This window comes from Corythoichthys intestinalis, chromosome 15, assembly GCF_030265065.1.
Source record: "Corythoichthys intestinalis isolate RoL2023-P3 chromosome 15, ASM3026506v1, whole genome shotgun sequence".
NCBI classification, from domain to species: domain Eukaryota; kingdom Metazoa; phylum Chordata; class Actinopteri; order Syngnathiformes; family Syngnathidae; genus Corythoichthys; species Corythoichthys intestinalis.
This window is the reverse complement of record NC_080409.1, coordinates 11,337,932-11,364,579: the sequence shown is the minus strand read 5'-3', so window position 1 is coordinate 11,364,579 and position 26,648 is coordinate 11,337,932. Positions and strand designations below refer to the sequence as shown.

Genomic DNA, 26,648 nt, shown 5'->3' with positions numbered 1-26,648 from the left:
CTGCTCAAAAGTTTGTGAACCCCCTCAACATTTTGGAATTTTCTATTATTTCAACCTGATTTCCTAATCAATCAATTCAGTAGGTTTTTTTTGTTTTTTTAACAGTTGTGTTGTCGAGACTAAATTAAAAAGAGTTTTCATCAACTGATGTAGGTGCAAAATTGAACTGTTTGGTCACAACCAAAACCGCCATGTCTGGCGAAAAGTCAACACTGCATACCACCAAAAGAACCTTCTCCCAACAGTGAAGCATGGAGGTGGGAATGTCAAGATCTGGGCTTGCTTTTCATCCTCAGGACCTGGACAACTCCACATAGTCCAGGGAATCATGAATTCTGAGGAATATTGTCAAATCCTAGAACATAACCTGACGCCATCTGTTTTGAAGTTAAAGCTTGGCAGAAGGTGGATCATGCAACATGATAATGATCCAAAGCATTCCAGCAATACAACCAAGGAATGGCTGAAAAAGAAGAAGATTCGTGTTCTGGACTGGCCCAGTCAAAGTCCTGACCTAAATCCCATTGAAATGCTGTGGCGGGACCTGAAGCGAGCAGTTCATGCCAGACGCCCATCAAACCTCTCTCAACTGACTGCGTTCTGCAAGGAAGAATGGGCAAAAATCCCCCAAAGTAGATGTGAGAGGCTGATTAGTCACTACAGAAACCGTTTGGTTGAGGTAATCTCTGCAAAAGGAGGCGCAATATCCTATTAACTGAAGGGGTTCACATACTTTTGCACACATGATATCTGAGTTTTTCTTAAATCAACCACTTTTGTTAAATAAAGAATGACAATATAACTATTTCTTTTGTTTCAGTCCATTATTTGGAATGTCAGTATTGTGGATTTGGGTATAACTTAACATTTAATAAGGTTATTTTAGTTTTTTTTACAAAAAATCTGACCATCGCTGTGGGGTTCACAAACTTTCGAGCAGCACTGTATATACCGTATTGGCTCAAATATAAGAGTGTGTATCTTTCATTGAAATAACCATGAAAAAGAGGGAGTCGTCTTATATTCGCGGTCTAGACATAATACTCATTCACGACGCTAGATAGCGCCAGATATCATTGAAGTGATTTTCTGTCATGACAGATCTCAGCTACTCTTTTTAGTTTAACCAGTTTGCATTATTTTATTGCAATGTTTTTCCTTATTCGGATTTGTTTCAAGACTACAGTTACAGTTAGACTTCACCTTGATGGTTAATGCAGTTATTGCAATTTTGTTGTTTTATCACAATAGAATGGTTTATTTACATTTCAAAAAACAGAAGCCATTCATTTACGAATGTGATTGCACTTTAATTTACATATTTAAATGTTCACATATTAAGATTTGAATGAGGCAAAATAGCATGCTTTTTCCTCTCAAATATATTGTTATAATCATTCGTTTCGGATGTAATGTAATTATTTGCTGTATAAAAAATAATTTGGTGTTCAAAAAGTATTTTTCAAATTTGAGTCTTGAAAAAGAGGGGGTCGTCTTATAATCAGGGTCGTCTTATATTCGGGCCAATACGGTATATATTTATATATACATTTTTTTTTATTATACTTTAGGAAAAATGAAAAACATGTCTTATATGTATCTCTAATATGAGTTTTTACACAGTTAATGAGGCATTCGATAAAATTTAACCCAGTAAAGTGCTCAAGAATTGAACTCTTCATCTGCCCTTTTAAGAACATACAAAATACTTTTTTGGTAAGAAATAGTGGAGTGGGCTACATAATAGACAGTACATAGACATACAGTGCTGGCCAAAAGTATTGGCACCGCTGCAATTCTGTCGTATATTGCTCAATTTCTCCCAGAAAATGATTGCAATTACAAATGCTTTGGTAGTAATATCTTCATTTATTTTGCTTGCAATGAAAACACAAAAGAGAATGAAAAACACATTAAATCGTTATCATTTTACACAAAACTCCAAAAATGGGCCAGACAAAAGTATTGGCACCCTCAGCCTAATACTTGGTAGCACAACCTTTCAACAAAATAACTGCGAACAAACGCTTCCGGTATCCATCAATGAGTTTCTTAGAAAACCGCTGGAATTTTAGACCATTCTTCTTTGGCCAACTGCTCCAGGTCTCTGAGATTTGAAGGGTGCCTTTTCCAAACTGCCATTTTCAGATCTCTCCACAGGTGTTCTCTGGGATTCGGGTCTGGACTCATTGCTGGCCACTTTAGAAGTCTCCAGTGGTTTCTCTCAAACCATTTTCTAGTGCTTTTTGAAGTGTGTTTGGATCAACCCCAAAGCAAATCTCAAAACATCAGGGAACCTCCGCCATGCTTGACTGTTGGGACCGTGTTCTTTTCTTTGAAAGCTTCGTTTTTTCCCCCTGTAAACTCCATGTTGATGACTTTTCCTAAAAAGCTCTACTTTTGTCTCATCTGACCAGCCAGCAACTCCAGCCTGGATTTTTTATGTCTCTGGGTCAGAAGTGGGGTCTTCCAGGGTATCCTACAATAGAGTCCCTTTTCATTCAAATGCCGACGGATAGTACAGGTTGACACTGTTGTACCCTTGTGACTGCAGGACAGCTTGAAGTTGTTTGGATGCTAGTCGAGATTCTTTATCCACTATCCGCACAATCTTTCGTTGAAATCGCTCTTCAATTTTTCTTTTCCATACATATCTAGGGAGGTTAGCCACAGTGCCATGGGATTTACAATTATTGGTGACACTGTGCAAGGTAGACACAGGAACATTCAGGTCTTTGGAGATGGACTTGTAGCCTTGAGATTGCCCATGCTTCCTCACAATTTTGCTTCTCAAGTCCTCAGACAGTTCTTTGGTCTTTGGTCTTCTTTCTTTTCTACATGCTCAGTGTGGTACACACAAGGACACAGCACTGAGGTTGAGTCTACTTTAATCCATTTTAACTGGCTGCAAGTGGGCTTTAGTTATTGCCACCACCTGCTATGTACCACAGGTAAGTAACAGGTGCTGTTAATTACACAAATTAGAGAAGCATCACGTTTTTTCAAAGGGTGCCAATACTTTTGTCCGACCTATTTTTGGAGTTTTGTGTAAAATGATAATGATTAATTTTTTTTTTCCCATTCTTTTTTATGTTTTCCCATTGCAAACAAAATAAATGAAAATATTCCTACCAAAGCATTTGTCATTGCAAGCATTTTCTGGGAGAAATTGAGCCAATACTTTTGGTCAGCACTGTATGTATCCCTAAAATATTCAAAGACATAGTTAGGCTTAGCTTCATGAGAATCACCCATTTAGTGTTAGCATTCACATCCACAATCCGTTTTGTTGCCACGACGACACAGTTAATAAGCCATGATTACAATGATGAACATCAAACTTGAGTGCGAACATGTAGAAAATCCTCCTATATGCCCTTTACCTGCACATAACAGTCTTATTTGTTAACAGTCAAACTAGTGAGATACATATCACGGCCTCCACTGTAGGGAGCATCACACACCGTTTTAAGAAAGGTGCATCAAGACACCGTAACAGTCAGAGATTAAAGTAGAAAGCTATCAGTGTATAACAGTTCTTGTCTATTGGAAAGGTCTTGCCTTACACATTAAAAGTTGAGTAACATACACAAAACAAAACACTTTTAGGAAAAAAGTGATGACATTTTGTGTTTGGTCGCAATTTGACCCACAGCTGCCCTCCCGAACCCGTATCACTTTGAAAAGCGTGAGGCAGATACATCACATATTTCACTATAGTCAGATTATATAATAAACGGCATTATGTACAAATGAACCCTCTTGCTTTTTCTTTGCTTGGACCCTACTTGCAAAGAAAAAAAAGCTCTGCGATGGGTGGCCGCACCATACATTCGCCTTTGCTTTGCGCTCTCCGCTAACGTACAGCAGATGTACAGCAGCGTGGGGGGAAAAAAAGCCACAGCGCTGCAAGTTACACAACCTCGTTCCATGGCAACCGCAAAGAAGCGAGACGACGGCTCACGTGGTGCCTCAGTCGGCCTTGTCCTCGCCGTTCTCGGACCAACCTTGGCTCATGGCGGCCACCACGATGCTGTACATATTGAGCCAGGCTTGACGCATGGGCGCCGAGTAAGCCTGGCCCAAATTGCACTGCAGCATATACAAGAGCGACTCCCCCACCACCTGGAAAAGACACAAACAAGCAGACACAAGTCAAGATGGCTTTCCACTAATTACCATAGTCCAGTGTTTTTCAACCACTGTGCCGTGAAAAATCATCCACTTTCACCAAATTGATGTTAAAATGTTTTTGGTGAATGAATCCGCAAATGCGCAAAATCTGGTGTCTGTGCTGTGCAATGGTCGGTAATCATGCCACTCTTCCACAGTGGCAGAGCAAATGTGAACAGTGCTCCGGTGTGATGAGAATAGAATAATCCTAGCAAAACGATGGGAAGTACCCCATCCACCATTGCTGGGGTGTGCCGCCCGCAGCACACACAGCCAGCAGTTGTCAGAGTTGCCAACCGTCCATTGAAAAACGGGATCATCCCATATTCAAAATAAAAGTACACGTCCAGTATTAAGCTTACAAGGGACCCGCTCTGTCCTGTACTGTCATAAAAATTGAAAATAGTGTTTAATTTGTAGTACGAACAAATACGATGGGGCGTTTCCCCGCCTCTCCTGTTTTCTGACCAATGAACTGACAGAACAATGACAATCCCCCTCATCTCATCTCATAGGTGAAGGTACTGTGGGCTGTCATTATGACACTGGATGACAACATAGAGTGTGGGAGATGAAATTCGAGTAAAGCTTGAGTAAAAAGCATGTTCAAAATGATGATCATGTTTTCTTGTTTTTCTCTGTGTAGTTTATTTTCACTATTTATACTAAATTATGATAATATGTATTTTTGTATTCTGTCAATTGTGTTTGCATTTTTACATTATATTTGGAGTGATCATTAAACTGTTAATGGACCTCAGTTCATGTTTGCACTTTTAAATAATTATTAAATAATACTTTGCCAATAATTATTGTTTTTCAATGTGCTTGTATCTCTCAAATATGCACCAAATTCAGGATTGAGTAAAATTATGATATTACAATTTTTATATTATACTGTTTATAGAAAAAAATAACTTTTCACATTCAAAAAAAAAAAAAAAATCAAAAGGTGATGGTTATCAGGATGGCCGGCTCTACCAATGAGGTGTCCCTTGTTTTTATATTCGGGGAGTTGGCAACCCTGGTAGCACCCCAGTAATGGTCACCTCTAGAGAGTGACGTTTACAAATCTCTACTTGGAATAGTCTATAAAGAAGAACGTCTACCACAGGGGTGCCCGTTACGTCGATCGCGATCGACCAGTCGATTGCAATGCTAGTGTGGGTAGCTCGCACCGTCAAAAATGAATAAATACACTGCTGGCCAAAAGTATTGGCACCCCTGCAATTCTGTCAGATAATGCTCAATTTCTCCCAGAAAATGATTGCAATTATAAATGCTTTGGTAGTAATATTTTCATTTATTTTTCTTGCAATGAAAAAACACTAAAGAGAATGGAAAAAATAATTAAATCATTATCATTTTACACAAAACTCCAAAAATGGGCCGGACAAAAGTATTGGCACCCTTTGAAAAATCCTGTGATGCTTCTCTAATTGGCGTAATTAACGGCACCTGTTACTTACCTGTGGTACATAACAGGTGGTGGCAATAACTAAATCACACTTGCAGCCGGTTAAAATGGATTAAAGTTGATTCAACCTCTGGCCTATGTCCTTGTGTGTACCACATTGCGCATGGAGAAAAGAAAGAAGTCCAAAGAACGGTCTGAGGACTTGAGAAGCAAAATCGTGAGGAATTATGGACATCTCCAAAGACCTGAATGTTCCTGTGATTACAGTGCGCACTGTCATCAATAAGTGTAAAGCCCATGGCACTGTGGCCAACCTCCCTAGACGTGGATGGAAAAGAAAAATTGACGAGCGGTTTCAACGAAAGATTGTGCGGATGGTGGAAAAAGAACCTTGACTAACATCTAAACAAGTTCAAGTTGTCCTGCAGTCCAAGGGTACAACAGTGTCACCCCGTACTATCCGTCGGCGTCTGAATGAAAATGGACTCTATGGTAGGATACCCAGGAAGACCCCACTTCTGACCCAGAGACATAAATAAGCCTTCTAAACCCAGATACATAAAAAAGTCAGGCTGGAGTTTGCCAAAACGTACCCGAGAAAGCCAAAAACGTTTTGGAGGAATGTTCTCTGGTCAGACAAAAGTAGAGCTTTTTGGGAAAAGGCATCAACATAGAGTTTACAGGAAAAAAAAACAAGGCCTTCAAAGAAAAGAACACAGTCCCCACAGTCAAACATGGTGAAGTTTCCCTGATGTTTTGGGGTTGCTTTGCTTCCTCTGGCACTGGACTGCTTGACCTTGCGCATGGAATTATGAAGTCTGAAGACTACCAACAAATTTTGCAGCATAATGTAGTGCCCAGTGTGAGAAAGCTGGATCTTCCTCAGAGGTTATGGGTCTTCCAGCAGGACAATGACCCAAAACACACTTCAAAAATCACTAGATGGTTTGAGAGAAAGCACAGGAGACTTCTAAAGTGGCCAGCAATGAGTCCAGACCTAAATCCCATAAACCAAGGAGAGATGTGAAAATGGCAGTTTGGAGAAGGCACCCTTCAAATCTCAGAGACCTGGAGCAGTTGGCCAAAGAAGAATGGTCTACAATTCCAGCAGAGCATTGTAAGGAACTAATTGACGGATATCAGAAGTGGTTGTTAGCAGTTATTTTGTCTAAAAGTTGTTCTACTAAGTATTAGGCTGAGGGTGCCAATACTTTTGTTCGGCCCATTTTTGGAGTTTTGTGTAAAATGATTTTTTTTTTTTTTTTCATTCTCTTGTGTTCTTTTTTCATCGCAAGCAAAATAAATGAAGATATTACTACCAAAGCATTTGTAATTGCAATCATTTTCTGGGAGAAATTGAGCATTATCTGACAGAATTGCAGGGGTGCCAATACTTTTGGCCAGCATATATATATATATATATATATATATATATATATATATATATATATATATATATATATATATATATATATATATATATATAAATATATATATATAAATATATATATAAATATATATATATATAAATATATATATATATATTTTTTTGTTGTTGTTGTTGTTGTTTGTTTTGTTTTGTTTTAAATGCACATCGTTGATTATGTTGTGTGAGCAACATAACCTCATACTTTTACCATTTATTCCAAAATGGACCTGAGGGGGTGCCATTTGTTTGTGGTACGTTTGCGGTAGTTGTTGGGACACCCCTGTTATTGTGAGAGTTTGTACGCTCCGCCAGCAGCGGGAGTTGGATACGGAAAAGCTGCGAGTGACATCATCATTCGAGATTAATATCTCAACATCTATACAATAACAGCACCACAAAAAAATGTTTACAGCCTGTTTTCCAGGGTTAGGGTTGCATAAACGAATTGCACCATTTCGGGTCAATTTTGCAATAAATAGGGGGCTGCTTGATATCATCACTCGAAATTTATATCTCAATATCTCGATAACGAAAACAATCTGAACGAATCTGATAACGAAAACGATCTGCACGAATCTGAAAACGATAGCAGCACAAACGAAACCTTTTTCAGCCAAAACGAAGCAAAACGATTGACACAATTTTTAATCAAAATAGGGGGCTGGTTGACCTCAGATTGACCTATAAAAGAATTGTAAATATCTCACAAACAATAGCAGCACAAATGAAACTTTTTACAGCACAAACGTAGCACAATCAATTGATATAATTTTATGAAAAAATGCGTTTGATGAACAACTTCACGGAGGTTACATGTGGCGATAAAGACCATTCTATTGTATTCTGTTCTATTCTATTCTAAGTTCATTTTTACATTTTTTTTCTTGGGATTTTTTTCGAGAAAAAAGTGTGCCATGGCTCAAAAAAGGTTTGAAAAACACTGCTATAGTAATAGACATGGTTTCTCCTACAGCAAATGACTGCGGGTTGACCCCCACGGCCTGATGCTTCCTCCCTAGGTTGAGAAGAAAATCCTTCAAGGAGTGGAGATCATCCAGGTGGCTTACGGCGGCATCAATTACAAGCATCACCTGAGTCAGAAAAAACACAAGAAGATGGAGGGATGATTGTCATCCTTAACTTAATATGACTGTGCTACCTTTTGTGTATTTGATTATAATGTTGACTTTTGTTTTGTTATGCATGTTTTTATTTTGGCGCAAGAAGTGTAGAGCAGGTAGTACTTCCGCACATGAGTAAGAGCACATGTACACACGAAGAACGTATTTGCGCACACGAAGAAGAGCGCACGCGCACACACGAGGAAGAGCGCATTTGCTTCCGCAAAGTCGCGCAGCCGACAGAGAGAGAGAGAGAGAGAGAGCGAGGGGAAACATTACAGCTTAGCTCGCTGTCTAGCTAGGACTTAGCTCCAAGGTCTTGGTAAGGGCAGTACAATGATGTGTAATATGTTGGGAAATGTTTTTGGATACTTATTTTGAGATTTAGTGGGTAATCATGGGTACTTAAAGGGTTATTTCCGAATTACACAGAAATTCGGGTTGCGCTGCCAGTGTACAAACGGAACTCAATCGTAACCCGGGGACTGCCTGTAAACGGGTGCCAACAATTGGACGACGGCTCTACTCGTCACATTTGCGAAAACATCGTTTCCCATCAGAAAAAGCTTAGTAAAGTCCTTTGCACCTTTTTTAATGAGAAAATGAAATGTATTTCAGAAATTAACCTTGCTTTACATTCTGCCATAGTATGCATGCAGATTATCCCTTCCCGGTCACGTCTGCAGCTCTTGCTTCTTTCCCCCGATTGGCTTGCCACCTGAAAGCAATCAATCTACAGGAAGCCACAGTATGTTGTATTGGTTCACGGAAGAGAAAAAACAGTTTCCCTTCAAAAAAGCTTTTCGTGACTTTCACTTTCCTCTTCTTTTAATGAAGAAATGATTATTTCCGACAAAATTTTTGGAATTGAACTATTGTATCTAGAAGAACTTTGACATTAGCCTCTCTCACACTGATCAGTTACAAGAACATAGTTCGAGTTATAACTATATTACGAAAAACGATTCAAGATACCAACGATTATACGAACTCGAATCATTCCCGCGAGCAGCAAGGCAATATTGTAACTGATGTGTTGTTTGTATTATTCTAACAAGCAGACGAGGAGTGAAAATCAAGCTCAAATGTTTGATGAATAGTTTCGTTTTTACGCTACAAGTCGCGCAGTGTAGAGAACAGGGCCTGGTATATAACACCCCTTTGACTAATCCCATTGCACGCAGGGTAATGGTGTATTAACTGACTCCTAATTGACTTTAAATGTATACAAACGAAACATTCGCTACACAATGGCTGCTGAATTTAGCTCATCTTTTTGTACTCCGTGTTTGCTTTGACCTTGAGTAGTGATGTGATAACGTCTGTAGAATGTACTGGAACCTAACAAACTAGTTACACTTAAGCACCACTAGGAGGCGACAGAGCATTATACAGTAAATAAAGACTGGCAATCAGAGGACATGACAGCAAATGTAGTGTTGTGTTTTTAGTATAGTTTGAAACGAATTAAGCGATTTACATGTAAAGCATGATTCATCATACGAAAAAAAAAAAATTAAATGAAAGCTACTCTGGAACAAATTAATTGCGTAACTTTTGCATTTATTGTGGTTGAGTACAATACTTTTGTCTCATGACCATTGACCAGTTGTTTAACTGCTGTTTAATGTCCGTTTTATATATATATATATATATATATATATATATATATATATATATATATATATATATATATATATATATATATATATATATATATATATATATATATATATATATATTTATATATATATTTATATATATACATATACTGTATTTGCAACATACATACATATGGCGGAAAACACAGACAAGACTGAAAAAGCAGTTTCTGCTCTTGCACTCCTCTTAAAAAGAAACTGCTGTATTTTAAGCTAAAACAACTGTTGTGTTTGATAGAACAATATGTCTATATGCTGCTATAGCAGATTCATGGCACATTAAGCCCCCAAACTATTTTTAATTTGTCCGTTTTACCCTGAAAACCCCAGTTTACAGACGTCGTGCAACCGCTTTAGTTTCAACCGAGCCATAAAACAAAGGTAATTAATTATATTTATTATTCAAAATGTGTGTCGTTTTTAGCTTAGAATCATTCATTGATGTCTCATATTTCGTTTAAAAAAAAAGACTTTAAAAAATTAATCACATATTTTAAACTTTTAAACAAATTATGTCACAATGAAAAAAATGTCGTCTGTAAAAAAGTCACGGATATCACCTCATAACTATCGCTTAATTGTATTTTTTTTGTTACTGTCGCATTTTCTCCAAAATGATAGATGATAAATAATTGATCCAAACAAAAAAAAGTTGAAAAAAAAACGTTTAAAAGGGTAAATATATGAAAAAGAAGAATCTCGACCACTCCTTGATGTCTGCGATTTCTGCATCGCGCCCCTTGTTATATTACCATGTTTCACCCATAAAATCCCCCAAAAAATCCAGCTGTGGCCATTCACAGCTGTGTCTTGACACTCAGTGATACATGCTACATGGAGTTTTTGGATCGAAACAAAGTAGGTACGCGATAATATGTCGTTAAAGTCATGGCGTCTGTAATTCTGTTCTCGTGTGCTCTCACCTCCAGATAGGGTTTTGCTGTTTAAAAAATATTTTAAAAATAAAAATGCTCTCCTGCTCAAAATTTTTCTTCCCCCAGAAAATTTTAAGCTTTCCAATGATGTATCACACATGCATTCATTCATTCATTCATTCATTTTCCATGCCGCTTTTCCTCACGAGGGTCGCGGAGGTGCTGGAGCCTATCCCAGCCAACTACGGGATCACACATGCATATCTGACAAATTTTTTGAAAGTATTGCATTTGGTTTTATTGATTTGGTTGGATACATTGACCACTAGTGGCAACCGTGAATTCGCCAAAACTCGTCTAACATGGCTAAATCCGACTGCTCCCTGTTAAGACCAACATAAGGTATGTTTTTGTTTGAGCTACTATGTTTGTTTATCCCTTAATAATTTAGTGTAGGAGTATATTTACAAGTTTCTTGTGGGAATATGTGTTTGAGCGATTTGTTAAGAGCATTGAAAAAAAATGTTAGCATTTTATAGCATTTAAGATAGCGGACTTTTGCTATGCAAGTTAGCCAATTGTTCTTTTGTTGCACTTAGATCCTCATTCATACATATTTTTCATACACTTTGAGGCTAAGCCCAGGTATTTTAATTTAGTCTTAAATGCATTTATTGCTCTTGTTAAATTAAAGTGCAATTCTATGTGGTTTGAAGAATCACACAGGAATTTTTATTTTGTATTCACATTCAATGCTCTTTTGAAAATGCAGAATGTGGAAAACAACCCTGAAAATCACATTGTTTGATTTTTACAGAATTTATTTGCAAATCATGGTGGAAAATAAGTATTTGGTCAATATCAAAAGTTCACCTCAATACTTTGTTATGTACCCATTAATGGCAATAACGGAGGCCAAACGTTTTGTGTAATTCTTCACAAGCTTTTCACACACTGTTGCTGGTATTTTGGCCCATTCCTCCATGCAGAGCTCCTCTAGAGCAGTGATGTTTTGGGGCTGTCGTTGGGCAACACAGACTTTCAACTCCTTCCACAGATTTTCTATGGGTTGAGATCTGGAGACTGGCTTGGCCACTCCAGGACCATGAAATGCTTCTTACGAAGCCACTCCTTTGTTGCCCTGGCTGTGTGTTTGGGATCATTGTAATGCTGGAAGACCCAGCCACGTCTCATCTTCATTGCCCTTGCTGATGGAAGGAGATTTTCACTCAAAATCTCTCGATACATGGCCCCATTCATTCTTTCCTTGACACAGATCAGTCGTCCTGGTCCCTTTGCAGAAAAACAGCCCCAAAGCATGATGTTTCCATCCCCATGCTTCACAGTGGGTATGGTGCAATTCAGTATTCTTTTTCCTCCAAACACGAGAACCTGTGTTTCTACTAAAAAGTTCTATTTTGGTTTCATCTGACCATAACACATTCTTCCAGTCCTCTTCTGGATCATCCAAATGCTCTCTAGCGAACCGCAGACAGGCCTGGACGTGTACTTTCTTCAGCAGGGGAGCATGTCTGGCAGTGCAGGATCTGAGTCCCTGGCGGTACATTGTGTTACTTATAGTACCCTTTGTTACTGTGGTCCCAGCTCTCTGTAGGTCATTCACTAGGTCCCCCCGTGTGGTTATGGGATTTTTGCTCACCATTCTTGTTATCATTTTGACGCTATGGGGTGAGGAGGGAGTTGAAAGTCCGTGTTGCCCAACGACAGCCCCAAAACATCACTGCTCTAGAGGAGATCTGCATGGAGGAATGGGCCAAAATACCAGCAACATTGTGTGAAAAGCTTGTGAAGAGTTACAGAAAACGTTTGGCCTCAGTTATTGCCAACAAAGAGTACATAACAAAGTATTGAGATGAACTTTTGGTAATGACCAAATACTTATTTTCCACCATGATTTGCAAATAAATACTTTAAAAATCAAACAATGTGATTTTCTGGGGGGGGGTTCCACATTCTGTCTCTCATGGTTGAGGTTTACCCATGTTGACAATTACAGGCCTCTCTACTATTTTCAAGTGGGAGAACTTGCACAATTAGTGGTTGACTAAATACTTATTTGCTCCACTGTAGTTGTTCTTCTTGTGGCATCTAGCTTTAAAGTCATATTGCTCCCTCATTCGTCAACCTGGTAGCTATGTAGCATGGGCCAGTATCTATCGATCCACGAAAGCTGACTTTTGATGATTTTTTTTTAGATCAAGGATGATTTTTTGTGCCTTGTCGTCTGTAGGTTACGAGTTGGCCAGTAGAGGGCATGCATGTGCAGACTTCAGCCTATCGTGTGCTTTGGCACACTCGCGCCTGTCTCATCACAGTTTACCCACTTACTGTACATATGTAAGCACGTAACTTGAACTACATTAGTTAGATCATTTGTATAAAATCATAATAGTGTAAATAAACATTGCAGTCCTTCCTGTTTCATTCACATTTCATTGGATGTCAATATTTGACATTTTGTTTTAGTTTTAACAAACATTTTTTAAATACAATGTGGAAAATGAGGATCCTATAGTTCTAAACCCTGACCTGATAGAAAAAAAGACTGAGATGACTTTGGGATTCTGTAACCAAAAACAAGTTTAAAAAGCTGTTAGACACAGAACAACAAAAAATGTGTTTACCCCATGTAATTAATTGAATATAAATAATCATCCCCATCTAAAAGACATTGTAAAAGTGACAACTACGCTCACCTTCGTGACATGCTCCAGGAACTCTGGACTGGAGAGGCAGTCTTGTGTGTTGCCACAGTTTGTGTTGTAGTGGAAAAGAGTAAGAAGAGCTGGGTCAAGCTCAAAAAGCCTAGCAGAAATACACACCAAACATAGATTTAAACGGGTATGAAGAACAGAGGTTGCATACCTTAAGCCATTTGGGGGGGAAGGGAATACTCCTGATCGAATGTTGAACAGGGGCTTCCAAAATCTATGATTACGATTAGTCATCCATTTTCAACACCGTTTATCCTTGTCACAGTTGCAGGGTGCTTGAGCCTATCCCAGCTGACTTCGGGTAAATAAGGACTACATCCTAAAACTGGTAACTAACACAGACAGACAACCATTCACACTCATAATCACACCACCACTGAGTGAGAATCGATCTCACGCTGCCTGCACAGAGATTATGCAAATATACCACTACACCAAGGGTTTGCATAGGGACGGTAGGGACATAACATTACTTTTCAGGACGCTCCAATTGTCCCCACCAACTTTTAAGCAATATTATTTGCATTATATGATGTGCTCAGTTATATAGGTAATTCAGATTGTCTTCCCACATGTTGTAAGGGTAGAATTGACCCTACCATTATTAAGTGAATTATTTTCTTTATGTTCAGACTTACATTTACCCCTTTTCACTGGCTGAATGAGCCTGTCCATTTTTTCCCATCAAACACACGTTTGATTGGCTGATGACTTGAATTTATTTCAAATATATATAAATATTTTCTACATTATTTATTTAAAAATATTTTTATTTGAAGACTATTCAGACATTTTTTCATGATAATCATACATTAATCATAGTTGAGGTAAAAAAAAATCTTTGTGGCATTTTGCTACAGTATGCTTGTGAACAAAAGCAGTAGTGTTTTACCTGAAGGAAGGCTCCATTTTTATTTATTTTTGTTATACCCTGACTAAGAAGTTTTTTTCAGTTACAGTGGTATCACTGCTCACGAAATTAATTCGTACTGGGAGTAGTTTCTTAACTTGCAGATTCTGTAAGTAGAGAATTTTGTAAGTAGAGACGCATTTTCCATGTAAATGCCCTAAACCGTTCCAAGCCCCCCCATAATTTATACATTAATCTTTTAAAATGCATAGAAATGCATTAAAACATGTAACAAATACCTGCTACAATTAGATTCTTGGACAATAAACATAAAATATGAGTTGTGCATCATGTAAAAAAACAAAAATAAAGAATTAAAAGATAATATATTCATGTAAAGCTGTCAGAACATGAGGGGCGAATGAAGCAGACGCTGGGATACACACATACAGTAGAGGTCCCTCTTAGCCAACTGGATGCCAGGAATGCTAGGCAATAGCCAATGGATGAGCAACTGTAATTATGTTACGTTCAGTAAACTCTAGGAGATTCCAGTACCAGCCATACTGTGTTTTTGCCTTTCTTATCCTAAAAATATCTTTCTTAAAAAGAGTCAATATTTTCCCACTAAAGCGTGTTTTAACCTGAAAATTCTGTATGCACAGATGTTCTTAAGTAGAGGTACCACTGTACTTTTTTTTTTTTTTGTATTCCTGGATAATTAAACAATTAACAAGAAGTGGGTATTTATTGTGTATGCTAATATTTAATTTATGTTCAAATTTGCAATTAAATTTGCTACTGAAATCCAGAAATTTAGTGTAGAGGCTTTGAATTGAACGGTGAATTACTTGAACCAATATACATGAAAGTTGGTAGGAGTTGTTAGGATGTGCGTGAGCAGGAAGGGATCCCAATGCAGACAACTTCTGGCGAGCAGTATTTTATTAGCAATCGCAAAAAGAGCGTGGCGGGTGGAAGTTTGCTTGGCTCGGGGTAGTTGAGCTGAATAGGAAGCTCGGAAGGGAGGCAGGCGTGGAATCCGACGAGGGGCGCGCAGAAAACAGGACCTGGGGCGAAAGCAAGGTAGTCGTGAGCCAGTGAGCAAAGATATCATGTAAGGAATGCGAGATACAACTGACGTGAGTAACAGACGAGTTGATCGGGCGATGTGGTGGTGCGTCCGCTGGGCTTTTAAAGCTGGCTGATGGTAATTGCCCACAGCTGTGGCCGCTCCACCCATCTGACATCAGACCTGTAATCAGGCAAAATCCCCTCACCTGAGGCAGGGCTCAGGAAGGAGGCGCGGAGGCCCTAACAGGAGTCAATACAGATTTGTTTTCATTGATCATTTAGCCTATCAAATAATTAGGTTCATATTTGTGACAAATGTTCACCTAATCTGTTTTCTGTTATTAATGTCCCGGCCCAAGCAAAAAGTGTATATGCAGGTTCATCATCATCATCACAACTCTTGCTTGGGGCTGGTTTCTCGTCCCATTGCGTAGAGCTGACCAGCTGAACTAGGCCCCTCCAGTACTGGTGGTCTTGTGCCAGCAGATTTGCATCCTTCAAGGTAACTCCGTGTCGTTGGAGGTCGTCCGCGATGGTGTAAAGCCATCGAGTGTGGGGCTTTCACTCTTGTCGGGTGGTCAGGAAGAAGACGGGGAACATGGCCAAGCCAGTGGATGCGGCGCTGTGCAGCCAGGCGGGAGGCTCTGGGCTGATTTGTCTGGGCTCGTCGGGTTTCGTTGGGGATTTTCTCTGGAGCCACCTGTTGTTCTCGATGGTTCTGAGAGCCCTACTGGCAAAGCCATCTATTCTTTCGGCCAGTGTCTTGTTTAAGCGCCATGTTTCCAAGCTATAGAGAACAACAGAGAGTACGGCGGTGTTGTAAATTCGGAGCTTCGTCTTCCGTGAGATGGCTTGGTGCCACTAGAGCAGTTTCCAGAGAGACTGGAGGGCAGAGGCTGCCAGGGCTCTCTGGCGGAGAATCTCTGATTTAAGATCCCCGTTATCGGTTACCGTGGACCCCAGATAAACAAAGCTCTTCAGAGGCTCTACAGTGACATCGCCAAGCAGGATGGGGGGTGGATCAGGTCCCTCACCGACATGCATGAATTTGGTCTTGGTCCAGCTCACGTGAAACCCAAGTTTTTCTGCCTTTTCGCTGTATATACTCAGAGCGTCCCTCAGCTGGTTGTAGGAGGTGCTGAGCAGATAGTGTCCTCAGTGTACTCCAGGTCGGTCAGTTGGTAGTTGCCAAGGGACACTCCAGGTACTCGCTCACAGATCCTGCACGTCAGGTGGTCGATTACACAATTAAACAAGTCTGGAGCAGCTAGGCAGCCTTGGCGGACACCACTGGAGATGGAAAACCAGTCAGAGTCACGGCCGTTGACGCGGACTCTGTGCATTGCTGTAGAGCAGCCCGAAGAGGGTGGTGATTTTCGGAGGTGCGCCAAGGGCTTGTAGGACACTCCATGGTGATGAGTGGTGGACTGTATCAAATGCGGCCTTGAGGTCTAGAAATCCAATATAAAGATGCTGGTCTTTCCGGAATTCATAGACTTTCTCAATGAGCAGACGAACGGCGGAGATATGATCTGATGTGGAGTGGTTTGGCATGAAGCCAGCCTGCTGGAGGCAGCGGTCACTTCTAATCGCTGGGAGAGCACAGGTCAGCAAGATGTTTGGGAAGAGCTTTCCAGGAATGGTGAGCAGAGTGATGCCCCGGTGGTTCCCGCAGACAAGCCTCTCGCCTTGGAGCTTCCAGAAGGGCAGGATGACCCCTTTGGTCCAGTCGCTGGGGAGCTGCTCCGTTTCCCACACCTTGTTAAAGGTGTGCGTCAGCCACTCGGCAATGCCATCCCCGCCTGACTTTATCATCTCAGCAGTTATGCAGCAAATGCCAGGGGCTTTCCTGTTGTTCAGTTTTTGTAGAGCGGCTCTGACCTCCTGTGGTGTTATGAGGTCCATGTTACAGGCATGGTTAGGGGTTGTGCCTGCAACACCTGGGATGATGGGGGGAATCAGGGTGGTGTTGTGCTGCAGTAAGAGGCGGAAGTGCTCTTTCCATCGTTGAAGGCAGTCTGTCTCTGTTGTTATGAGGTTGCCGTCAGAGTCTTTAATCAGGGCTGACTTGATGTGGGGGCCATTGCGAGCTTGGCAGAGTAGATCGTAAACGCGGCTCATGTTGTTACTGTTGGCTGCAGACTCTAGTTGTTCAGCCTCGGCTTGCCAGAACCGTTCCCTCTCCTCGGCAATCGCCTCGTTTCGTGCACGGATCAGTCGTGCCTCGCGTCGCTGTTCAATGATGTTGAGTGTCTTCTCCAATATCCATGGCTTTTTGGGTGATGGTGATCTCCTGAAAACCTTCTGGGCTGACTGAAGGACACCTTCTGTAAAGGTCTCCCAGTCGCCCATTTGGTCCTGAGCCAGGGGGCGTTGTAGGTGTGGAGGATGGAATTGCTGAAGTCCGTGGCGATGTTGGGGTACCTGAGGACAGAGGAGTCGAGGCAGGGTTGAATCTTGTTGTACTGATTGGCTCGAAGCTTTAGCCTAAGGTGAGCCACCAGGAGACAGTGGTCTGCGTTGCCAAGCTCGGCTCAACAGTACACACAAAAGTTGGGTGACAAAGAACTTCCAGCGTCGAGAGATCAGGTTGTGGTCCAGCGCTTTCCTTGTTCTGCCGTCTGAGCTGTACCATGTCCAGTGGTGGGCTAGTTTCCGGGGAAACCAGGTATCAACTATACAGAAGCTGTTATGGTGGCAGAGCGGAAGGCGGTTTCCATTGTCGTTTGTTGTTCTGTCGGCAAAAGTGGTGCCAAAAGTTTAGCCGGGCGACCAATCGCTGCTGCAGAGAGTGGCATTGGCATCCTTCAGTACGATGGTAATGTCATGCGGTGGGGCTTGGCCGGCTGCCTCATATCGTTGGTCGTAAATTGCATCCTTCTCGTCCTTGTCAGCGACATCCGTGGGGGCATAGGCGACAATGGTCGTCATCTTGCCATGGCGGTGGTGGAAGCGAGCAGATAGCAATCTGTCGCTCATGGGTGTCCAGCTGATAAGGGATAAGGGAACTTCTAACTAACTTCACAGAGCCCCGCCAATGTGATGTTATAACGGCAGAGCTCTCGGGATAGTAGGGTAGCTGCTCCAGGGTGAAGAAGGGTCTGGACATTCCAGGTGGTGATGCGGGTCCTGAGACGAGGGTTAATCCATACTCGTTGGTCAGGGACAGGCTGGGGTCTGTTACCGTGTTGGGCAGTCCGACTTCTTTTTCTGGTTATTTTCGTAACAAAAAGGGGGTTCACCTGGGTGAGTTGTTAGCCCTCTGCAGGATAGTCAGTTGGTGGGGCTGCCACCTCACAGCGTACCGACATGCTGGGGTATTGTTCGTCTGGAATCTACCTGGAGACCATACCGCCAAGGGTGACCCTACAGGGCGCGAGCTCCCGACGGTATCGCCCCCTTGCCACATCAAGGCCAAGACCCAGAGAGGGCTGGTGCAGGTTATACTGTTATATTGTCCCTAACAATATTGAGACCAAACCTACACCCTTGCACTACACCATCATAGATTGCATTTCTAGGAATAAAGTGTTGTACATTATATTGATAACAATCTAATGTCATAATACAAACTATGAAGGAACTATTCACAATTCAATTATTCAAACTGGGAACTATTTTCTCCACTAGAGGGCACTCATGATCTTTGGACGAACAATGCTTCATTTCTGTATTTTTTTCTCTCTCGCTGTCTTGGGTTAATGTGGTTATGTAATGGGTAATAATAATAACAGTTCATTTGGATAACTTTTTGCTGACAAAAAAATACCATTGTTTAAAAAAAAAAAAAAAATCTAACATCGTAAGCAGTTACAATATTACTTATTACTTGAGTAATATTTTCACCAAATACTTTTTTTCTACTTGTAAATGAGTACATTTTTTGGTTGACTGCTTTTACTTTTACTTGAGTAATGTTATTTTTTTAAGTAACGCTACTCTTACTTGAGCCAAATTCTTGGCTACCCACTCACCTCCAGCTGCCACTGACAATGATAGATGTTTGTTCATTCCTAGTCAAAATCAATAGGACATCTGCTGCCGTCAATGGCACTAAAACATGAGCATTCCTATCTAGTCCCCCCAATTTAGATTGATTTTATATCATTGTCAATGGAAGGGAAAAAGTCAAATGTTTATAATAACAACTTTAATTCAATATCAACTTTATGGCGCTATTAGGGGCCATAACTAGTATATTTCAGTTTTTATTCATTTTTCAATGATTAGTTTAACCTTGATTAAAATTGTATTTATTCAATTATTAACAACATAAAAATATACTGTAATTATAATTCAGACCTGGTGTCTACTAGGGTTGTGGTAAAATCGCGATAGGGTATCGCGATACTTTGTAGCCCAAAAAATTATTGATATGCTCTCACCAAGAATAGATGTATCGTTTTAAAAAGGTGTTACTGTTTTAAAAAAAAAATAAATAAATAACCAGCAGGTTGCGACTAAAATCTTCCATTAGAATACATTAGCTCACTGGGTGCCATTGACGGCGGTAGACGTCCAATTCCTTTTGACTGGATTGAACTGGACTTTTCTGGGCATTTAGAGGTTAGTCGAGGTCAGCAGCACCCCATCTCCACTACACATACTGTTAATTTTGAGTCCCTTCCTATTCATTTGGGAGCATTTTTGCATCACTTCCTTTTCAGTCACCCAAAATCAACAGGAAGTGACCTTGAAATGCCCCAAAATCAACAGGAAGTGACATATAATCAGAAAAGGACCTGAAATGCCCCAAAATGAACTCACTGGCTGCCACTGACGGTCATGGATGTAAAATCTATTTGAAGTGAGGAGTGAATGAACATTAAGTCTACTAGTGATAAACTCATTCCAATTCAGAGCAGAAGAATGAAAAAAGCTTGTTTTTTAGTTGTTTGGAGAATGATTTCCTCATCCATGTATCGATGATTATTGTATCATTGTTATTGTGAGATCATCGTTATCGTGAGCCTTGTATTGCAAATCATACCGTGAGATACCCAGGGGTTTTCACCTCTAATGTCTACAAATGAGGACATCATATTTTGGGTCACATAGGCCATACTTTTATACCAAATGAACTAAAGATGTAATGTCCACATATGTGTATGCCTGGTCTGTATGAGGCAAAACAATTTTTTTTAAATAACCTAAAATCGACATTTACGTTACCATTCACTTTTGAATGAGACACACAATTGAAGTAAGTCACACTACAACAGACAGCAAATTTTCCAAGGCAAAATCTCCAAATTTCTCAAGCACATGTCAGCTCTAAGAGTGGATAATAACATTGGAGGCTGTCGCCAAGCAACTGGGCAAGCCACCTTTTGCTTTCTGTCTGAAATGCTGTTGAGTTCGGAACAAAACTAGAAGATGAACCCTCACCAACGGATGATTTTGAGCTACCTGGAAAACATAACAACGCCGTGAGGAACTTTATTCTTGCCCAGGCTCTCCCAGCTGCTCCGTATCAGCTCCTTGTCCTTCCCTGACAGCTTCTCCATCCTCCGCAGGGCTTCAAGTTTTTCTGGAGGGGAAAACGCGCAGGTCCTCTACACGGCAAGGTGGCTCGATTCCGATGGAGCCATCGCGCTGGAGTAGATCTTCAAGACGAAACTTGTGCACCTGTGAGAAAAAAAGCATCAAGCAAAGTGGGGGGAAAGTGAGCATGCACAGGAAAAACAAACATACCTTTTCGAAAGGTATGCTCGGAACTTGTTGTGCAGCAGCCGGGCTGAGAGGTCTGCTTGAGGGTGCCAGCGTGATTCTTGACTTCGCCTTAAACTCTGATGCACTTGCTCTCTGCTTTCACCCCAGCCCAGAACGCAGTCAAAAAAGACAAGTTATGCCACGCTCTCATCTCTCATCTGTCACTGTGGCTGCTATTTCTCCTGCTCTCGCCCCCCTACCCGCTCGCCTCTTGACGTGCTCTCTCTCTGGTTATTATTCATGCTACAGAAGGGGGGGAAAAAAGAAGCATCTCTCATCGCTCCGGTCAGGCTTGGTGGAGTGAGTTGCAGCTCCTCCTGCAGGTGAACTTGGGAATGAAAAGTTATTACATTGTTTATCACATTCACCACATAGTAATTTTGTCATTTAACCTGTTATAACGTGGCACGGTGGCTGAGTGGTTAGCACGTCCGCCTCACAGTTCTGAGATCAAGGGTTCAATCCCGGGCTACGGCTTTCCTGTGTGGAGTTTGCATGTTCTCCCCGTGCCTGCGTGGGTTTCCTCCGGGAACTCCGGTTTCCTCCCACATCCCAAAAACATGCGTGGTAGGCAGATTGAACACTCTAAATAGTCCATAGGTGTGAGTGTGTGCGTGAATGGTTGTATGTCTCCTTGTGCCCTGCGATTGGCTGGCAACCAGTTCAGGGTGTCCACTGCCTACTGCCCGTAGTTAGCTGGGATAGGCTCCAGCACCTCCGCGACCCTTGTGAGGAAAAGCGGCATGGAAAATGAATGAATGAATGAACCTGTTATAACACTGAAGCTTCTAACTGTGTGTTCTCATGAGAGCGAAGCATTACATAAATGAAGGACATTTACCAAAGTTAGCTTAAAATAGCAGAATGCTATTGACTCGGTAATTTGTTTTCATCAACAGTTTGAGCTCATTAGGGCCCGAGCACTAGACGTGCGAAGGCCCTATTGTTTTGCAAAGGATTATTATTATTATTATTATTATTATTATTATTATTATTATTATTATTATTATTATTCTTTTTTCAGGGCAAATGAAAATGGCCAATTTGGAGGCCTGAACATGCACGAAAAGTCACCAAAATTTGCACATACGTGCCGCTTCGCGTAAATTTCGATAATCTTGTGTCGTTTTGAAAAAATGTCAAAAAATGGCTCAGTGGCGCCCCCTTTACCCTTAAAATTTTCAAAAAGGCCTCTCCTCTCAGGTTTTCAACGTAGAGCAATGAAATTTGGGGAGTAGATACCTTATGCCTAACTGTTCAAAAAAGCCTCTTGCACCCATATTCCAAATCCAACAGGAAATCGGATATTTTGGATCAAATGTGAAATTTTTATCGGTTCACAGTTGGGGTTTACATTTGGAGGCCTGAACATGCACGAAAACTCACCAAAATTTGCACATACATGCAACTTTGCGTAAATTTTGATAATCTACAAAAAAATTTAACAAAATCGCTCAGTGGCGCCCCCTTGAAATTTTCAAAAAGGCCTTTCCTATTAGGTTTTTTCAACGTAGAACGATGAAATTTGGCGAGTCGATACATTGTGCAAACCTGCTCCAAAAAGTCTCTTGCACCCATATTCCAAATCCAACAGGAAGTCAGAAATTTTGGATCAAATGTGAAATTTTATCGATTTACATTTGAGACCTTGTCGCTGAAGAAAATAGTTGGATCGTCTTCAAAATTGGTCAGAGTATTCAGGAGACATATGAGATCTTAAGTTTTCAAAATGGTGTGTTTTCACTCAAGGGTCGGGCCTGGGCGTGGTCCCAAAGTCGGCCATTTTTGGGCAAAATACCAAATTCAGAAAATGATTAAAAACTCCGTGATACAACGTTCAATCTTTTTCATTTCTAGCATGTATATGAGATATCCCAGCCTGAACACGACTGCATTGAAATATTACCCATTAGGCCTGGCGCCCCCTAGTGGGAACAGGAAATGGCCTTCTTTACGAGACAGGCTCCTCCTCCAAGGGAAAAAAATCTATTGACCTCAAACCTGTTTCAGGGGAGCCTCAAGACATGTGTTCAGGTCCCTGATAAAAAATATTGAGGTTTCGTTGAAGCGGAGAGGTCCAAACTGGAAGTGAAAATGACCGTCAACAATTTGTCTCGCCAAAAATTTTGAACAGTCATAACTCGGCAGATATGCAACATATCTGCGCCAAACTTTCCGTGTTTGTTGAGAGTCATACCCTGAAGGTTCTTGTAGGGGTCATTTGCATCAACTCTACAGTGCCAACTAGTGGCGACAGAAAGAAGTTTTAAAAAAGGCCTTTCCTATTGGGTTTTTTCAACATAGAGCAAGGAAATTTGGGGAGTAGATACCTTATGCAAAACTGCTCCAAAAAGTCTCTTGCACCCATATTCCAAATCCAACAGGAAATTGGGTATTTTGGATCGAATGTGAAATTTTCATGGGTTCACAGTAAGAGTTTACATTTGGAGGCTTGAATATGCATAAAAACTCACCAAAATTTGCACATACATGCGGCTTTGGATAACGTTCGATAATCTTGCAACGTTACGAAAAAATTTAACAAAATGGCTCAGTGGCGCCCCCTTGAAATTTTCAAAAAGGCCTCTCCATTTAGGTTTTTCTAACATAGAGTGATGAAATTTGGAGAGTCAAAACTTTGTGCAAAACTGCTCCAAAAAGTCTCTTGCACACACATTCCAAATCCTACAGGAAATCGGGTATTTTGGATTGAATGTGAAATTTTTATCGATTTACAGTGTGCACATTTTACACCTTGGCACCTAGGGAATTAGTTTGATCATTCTCAAAATTGGCGAGCCTGTTCATGAGGCATATGAAATCTTAAGTTATAAAAATGGTGTGTTTTCATTCACGGGCCTGACCTGGGCGGGGTGCCAAAGTCGGCCATTTTTTCGCCAAAACACCGAATTCGGAAAATGACTGATAACTCCCTCATACAACGTTCAATCTATTTTAAATCTGGCATGTGTGTGAGGTATACTAGCCTGAGCAGGACTGGATTGAAAATTTACCATTTGTGCCTGGCGCCTCCTAGTGGGAACAGGAAATGCCCTTTTTTACGGGACACACTCCTCCTCTAAAGGGAAAAAATCAATCTACCTCAAACCTGCAAAAGGGAAGCCTTAAGACCTGTGTTCAGGTGCCTGATGAAAAATATTGAAGTTTCGTTGAAGCGGAGGGGTCCAAACAGGAAAGTGAAAATGACTGTCAACAATTTTTCTCTCCAAAAACTTTGAACAGTCATAACTCGGCAGATATACAACATATCTGCGCCAAACTTCCCGTGCTTGTTGAGAGTCATACCCTGAAGGGCCTTGTAGGGGTCATTTGCATCAACCCTACAGCGCCAACTAGTGGCAATAGAAAGTCACTCGTTTTTCCAATACATGTCCAGTTCTTTTCAGGTTGGTCATTGTAGTTTCAAGACCTATTAAAATACTTATTTACGGCCCATGTCCACGTGTCTCTGTCTGTTGCCGTGACGACCCTTTGTTCGCCATTTAAAGGAAATATTTTTTTTCAGAGACTCAGGCAGCTTATAGAGCCACAATAGTTGGCACACTTGGTCGAATTGGCCCAGTTAGAAGATTAATTTTAGTTTTGAATAAGGGCTTGGCTGCACAGCTCAGTAGTGGCTCCTTTTTTGTAGTACTTTCTCCAATAGGGGTTTTTATCTCTTGGGTGTGGGAATGTAAATAGGCGACTTTCGAGCATGTTAGGTTCTAATGAGATGATTAGAGAGGAGGATCTGCCACCGCCCTGACCTGCACACAGTCCGAGTTGCGTGACGTCCGAGTTGCGCTAGATCGCGAGGGCCCGTTCAGTCCTGCTTGCAGGCCTAGTTGGTATTGTATTTACAGTGAAACATCTAATTGACTAATGTCTAAGAACATGTAATATTGGTGATGATCACCTATGGTGGGGAAGTAGCCATATATAAAAACTAAATTATTAACAATATAAAAAATGGCCGAACACTCTTACCTTCTAGGCATCTTTTATCTTGCGTTCAGAATAATATAATAATATGAGAGAAAAAAAAAAAATTACCGCAAACGATTTTGCCTTTTGGGTGATTCTCATGAAAGCTAAGCAGCACGGTAATGAAGAGCATTTACTAAAGCTAGCTTAAAATAGCAGAATGCTCTGATGATTCAACAGTTTGAGCTCCCTAATATTTTATTTACAGTAAAATATCTAATTGATTCATTTATAAAAGCATGTCCATCCATTAAATATTATACATATAAACATAAACTTAACTATTACCAATATCAAAAAGGACCAAACAATCTTACCTTCCACGCATCTTTTGTCTTGCCTTGTTTGTGCTGCATTATGGGTCAGAATTATTTCATTTAATCAAAACCTAGTTTGTGCTGCATTATGGGTCAGAATGATTTCATTTAATAAATAAATAAAAACAATAAAAAATTACCGCAAACGATTTTGCCTTTAGAGTAATTCACATGAGAGCTATGCATTAAAACTATCATAAAATGGCAGAATGCTATGATTATTCAACAGGTTGAGCTCCCTAATATGATATTTGCAGTAAAATATCTAATTGATTAATGTCTAAAAACATGTCATCTTACAAGTAAATAAAAACAAACTTACCCATAAACGATATCAAGGCCAAACAATCTTACCTTGGAGCCATATTTTGTCTTGCCTTGATTGTGGTGCATTATGGGTCACAATATATAATAATATAATAATAATGATAATAATAATAATATAAAAAAAACAATAATATAATAATGTTAATGCCATCTTGTTGATTTATTGTTATAATAACAAATACAGTACTTATGTACCGTATGTTGAATGTATATATCCGTCTAGTGGCTTTCCATTCCAACAATAATTTAAAGAAAAATATGGCATATTTTATAAGATGGTTTGAATTGTGATTAATTACAATTAATTAATTTTTAAGCTGTAATTAACTCGATTAAAAATTTTAATCATTTGACAGCCCTAATAAAAACAAACCTGCAATTCATGTTTCTTGTAAAGCAAGGTGCGAGAGCAGGTTTTTGCTGTGTAAAACAACAATTTTAGTTATAGTATACCTCAACTTCAGAATATAAAAATAAACTTGTCCAATGTAAACTAAGTATAAAGCATTAATACCCATGTCTTAGCAATTTGGATTTACAATTGTAAATACTTGGCACGCCGTTATGGAACTGGCATCATGTATTCATCGCCAAAATTGTGCTGAAGATGATACATTCAAAGAGTGATAAATTACATAATATTAGTTAAAAATGTAAACAAAAATTTACCATTAATTATTTGGGTGATTCTCATGAAAGCTATGCATTACAGTAATGAAGGGCATTTACTAAAGCTTGCCTAAAATAGCACAATGCTATGATGACTCAACAGTTGGAGCGCCCTAATATTATATTTTCAGTAAAATATCTAATTGATTATTGTGTAAAAACATGTAAAAGTAGACATTATGGTAATGATCACCTATGGTGGGGAAGTAGGCATGTTAAAAAAACAAACATATCTATTAATAATATCTAAAAAGGCCAAGCAATCTTACCTTGTGGCCATATTTTGTGTTGCCTTTAATGCCTT

At 40.2% G+C, this 26,648-nt stretch overlaps 1 protein-coding gene across 3 annotated transcripts; it reads right to left on the bottom strand.

The window, feature by feature from the left end:
* On the bottom strand, positions 1–26,648 carry ngb (neuroglobin). Of its 3 annotated transcripts, XM_057860128.1 has the most exons (8): positions 25,349–26,642; positions 21,440–21,772; positions 21,248–21,375; positions 21,030–21,140; positions 20,745–20,963; positions 13,394–13,502; positions 7,991–8,110; positions 1–4,125 (listed from the first exon to the last, which is right to left on the bottom strand). In XM_057860128.1, the coding sequence occupies exons 5-8, from the start codon at positions 20,840–20,842 to the stop codon at positions 3,973–3,975; spliced, it is 480 nt and encodes a 159-aa protein (XP_057716111.1). In that variant the 5' UTR covers positions 20,843–20,963; positions 21,030–21,140; positions 21,248–21,375; positions 21,440–21,772; positions 25,349–26,642; the 3' UTR covers positions 1–3,972. The 3 variants fall into 3 exon arrangements, with proteins under 3 accessions (XP_057716111.1, XP_057716110.1, XP_057716109.1); XM_057860127.1 differs by having other exon boundaries at positions 21,030–21,375; positions 26,614–26,648; XM_057860126.1 differs by having other exon boundaries at positions 21,030–21,375.